Genomic DNA, 3,619 nt, shown 5'->3' with positions numbered 1-3,619 from the left:
AGGTGTCCACGTAGTTGGGATTGGGGCCGGCCCCTCAGATCTCTCCACTGGTTCCCTACTCCATGCTGGCTCTTTCTTGGTTTTCTAACTCTAGCATTTGTGCATTTTATTATACTTTACTTTGACTCTCACCACTACCACCCCATTTATCCAGGTGAAAACAAAAATAATTATTCAATAATCAGCATTTGAGGTTTGTACTGTACAACTGCCTCCCATGTTGATGTTTTTCCTGAATCAAGGCTTCTGTGATTCTGTAGCAGTCCTTTGTCATTGCCCTCGTAGTGCGTCTAGAACTGCAGTTCTCAACCTGTGGGTCACCGCCCCTTTGGAGCTTGAACGACCCTTTCACAGGGGGGTCTCCCACTTCATAATAGTACAAAATTATAGTTATGAAGTAGCAAGGAAAATAAGTTTATGGTTGGGGTTCACCACAACATGAGGAACTGTATTAAAGGGTCATGGCATTAGGAAAGTTGAGAACCACTAGTCTAGAAGAAGCCAGGGGGTGTTTCCGTCAGAATGTGAAGATTGGCTTCACATTCTGGGAAGCAGCAGGTGGATGTGGGGCTATAGCCAGCCAGCCTGGTGAAGGCTCAGAGGACCTTGGCATCACTAACTGGTTCATGCTCCTCCCCCTGGTGGCACTGTGCAGGTGTATGCCCACGCAGGCGCAGCACTGGAGGGGAAGATGTATATCACCTGTGGCCGCAGAGGGGAGGACTACCTGCGAGAGACCCACTGTTACGAGCCGGACAGCAACACCTGGAGCAGCCTGGCTGACGGACCAGTGCGACGGGCCTGGCATGGGATGGCTACTCTCCTCAACAAGCTGTATGTCATTGGGGGCAGCAACAATGACGCTGGCTACAGGAGGGATGTGCACCAAGTGAGTCAGTACGGCCTGCCGGGGGCCTCGGGGGCGCTGGCAGCCTGGGGGAGAAGACGAATGTTTCTCGCCCTCATACCCTTTGTTGTCTTTTTCCAGCACAGCATTCCCCCACCCCAACTCGAGTCCAAACTGGGGCCCATGCTGCTGGTGAGCCCTCTGACCTGCTAGTTGATAGGCTAAAAAAATTCATTGCTGCTCATTCAATAGCATGAGGGTGAATGTTCTTTATGTTTGTGCGCTGGGGTGCTGTCTTTCCACCGGTGGAAGGGAGAAGACCGATGGTTGTCTAGAGAAACAAAAGTCATTAGCACTCTTGTATGTATCAGAAAGAATTTACCATACATACTCGAGTATAAGCCGACCCAAATATCCGCTGAGGCACCTGATTTTTACCACAAAAACTGCATTTAAAATGTGCTGAAAAACTTGGCTTATACTCCAGTATATACGATATATCAAGAAGGCATCCCAGCCCAGTCCAGCATAAGTCCATGGGTCCAATGCCAGCCATAGCACCCTCCAGACTCCAGTAGGCGGATGCACAGAAAGATGAAGCCGGAGACAGGAAAACCACGGGCTGGTGGGTACCAAGTCACATGGATCCAAGGTTGGTGGAGGCATGGCAGGGTGCAGGCAATTGTCAGGGTTAGGCAGCCTTCCTGGGGTCATTCCTTGAGGTAGACATACAGTCTCACAAAGCAGAAAGGTGAAGGGGCAGAGAGAAAGAAAACTTCAGTTTCTCCCCTATAAAAAGGCCACACCTCCAAGGAGCCATCGTCATTGACAGATTGGACTCCACCCTTGGACGACTTCATGCCAAGTTGAATTTGTATGAAAGTCTAACTACCACAGGCACCTTTAGAATCTACCCCACCCTGGGTGCTCAGAGGCAGGCCAAGGGGTTGGAATGGCTGGGACCAAGGGCGATCTCCAAGTAAGTGTAAGGCAGGAAACACAGGTCCAGAGGAGGGGACTGGACAACACTGGGCAGGCACCGTCCTTCTTGGTCGCTGGGTCTACTCACAGCCTGGGGTTGAGTTGGCCCTACGGCAGTCCCTGGGGGCCAGTTATAACCCTGACCTTGCCTTGCAGGTGGCCTGCTTCAGCTGTACATCTGGGCAGTGGTCATCAGTCTGTCCGCTCCCGGCCGGACATGGCGAACCAGGCATGGCTGTGCTGGAAGGCAGGATCTATGTGCTGGGCGGCCGCTCACACAACCGAGGCAGCCGCACAGCCTATGTGCACATCTATGATGCTGAGAAGGACTGCTGGGAGGAGGGGCCACAACTGGATAACTCCATCTCGGGGCTAGCCGCCTGTGTGCTCACCCTACCCCGTTCCCTGCTCCTTGAGCCCCCCCACGGGACCCCCGACTGGAACCACGACCGCAGTCAGGCTGACCAGGACTTCGCATCAGAGGTCATGAGCGTGTCTGACTGGGAGGAGTTCGACAACTCTAGTGAGGACTAGGCTGTGGTGCCTGAGTCAGAAGAAAAGATGCTGGGAGCTGAGCCTCCAGGATGGGCAGCAGAGAGGCCTGGAGGCTCCTGGACTGGAACACTAGGCTACAGGCACTGGAGGCTTCTCCCACACCCCGTACCTGGTGGTCTGCGTGTACCTGCCACCCTCTCTTCAAGCCAGCGATCTGCCAGCTTTCCAGGGGCACAGGGTGTGCGATGTTGCTGTGCATTTTGTTCGTTACAGTGGGAAATGTTCACAAGAGGTGTTAACCCTCTGAAAGAATGTACCAGGTCCATGCCCTTTAGTGTGGACTGGCCTTGCTAGCCATCAGCCTGGTCTTACTCACCCTGTGAGGACTGGTGGCCCCTGGAAGGGAGGCTGGGGTGTGTTGAGCCCTTTCTGGGAGGCAGCAGGTATGAGGACTGTAGGACAGCAGGGAGTAGCTCCTCCATCCACTCCTCCCGAAAGGCCTTGAGGGAGAAGACACCCACAGCTGTTAGTTCTGTTTCAAGGGGAAAAAGATCCTTCCCACCTGAGTTTTTCTGACCCCATATTGTTGATTCAACTCTCCTAATAAACGTGTTCATTGTTCTCCTGTGGCCTAGCCTGACTTCCTTTCAGCACAGTGCTGAGTCTAGGTGGGTTTCCAGGCCAGGGATGCTGGGGTCAGACAGGTGATGAGAGGAGGAGGGCATTGCAAACACCTAGGACCAGCAGGTCAACCCTGTCTCCTGGATTGTGTGGGTACTTTCTCTCAGAGGAGCTCCAATCAGGACAGCCAGTAGAACCTGACCGGCTCCAGATACAACTCTGCTCTCCTCAGGAAGAGAATAGGTGTCACCGATAGATACAGAAAGATGGATGGTGGAGGCATGTCTGAGCTCCGCCTCATGGCAGTGGGGAAGTCCAAAGGACATCAGATGGGGACCCCTCTATGCACCGTTTTCACACCATGTATACACAGAAAATCACATAGAATCCCCAAAGAAAACTGCTAGAGCTAATGAACAATTTCGGCAAAACAGCAGGGTGCAAGATCAACAGACAAAAGGCTATATGAGCTATGAACGACTCCAAATGGAAATTATGAAAACAAATAGCAAAAGCATCTAAAAGAATTAAATAGAAATTTTATCTACATTTCTAAAAGGGAAAAAAAAAGGAATGAAATTCCTGGGAATAAATTTAACCAAGGAGATGAAAGACTTATACCAGGGTAAGTTTTTAAAAAAGGAACAGAAAACCATGCTATGTAACCAGGTGCTA

The 3,619-nt window shown here is 51.5% G+C and overlaps 1 protein-coding gene across 2 annotated transcripts in view; it reads left to right on the top strand.

The window, feature by feature from the left end:
- Positions 1–2,944, top strand: part of KLHL22 (kelch like family member 22) — a 29,960-nt gene extending 27,016 nt beyond the window's left edge. The window contains exons 5-6 of one of the 2 annotated variants that reach the window (XM_004716318.2): positions 656–889; positions 1,985–2,944. In XM_004716318.2, coding sequence (XP_004716375.1) covers positions 656–889; positions 1,985–2,362 — 612 coding nt within the window. In that variant the 3' untranslated portion in view covers positions 2,363–2,944. Of the gene's footprint in view, positions 1–655; positions 890–988; positions 1,302–1,984 lie in introns of those variants that run through there. The other variant, XM_045289583.1, reaches the window with a different exon arrangement.
- The last annotated feature ends 675 nt before the right edge of the window (positions 2,945–3,619 follow it).

Source organism: Echinops telfairi, unplaced genomic scaffold (genome assembly GCF_000313985.2).
Source record: "Echinops telfairi isolate 266 unplaced genomic scaffold, ASM31398v2 ScPeMD7_29;HRSCAF=101, whole genome shotgun sequence".
In the NCBI taxonomy this organism is placed as follows: Eukaryota; Metazoa; Chordata; class Mammalia; order Afrosoricida; family Tenrecidae; genus Echinops; species Echinops telfairi.
This window is presented reverse-complemented; position numbering and strand designations above follow the sequence as displayed.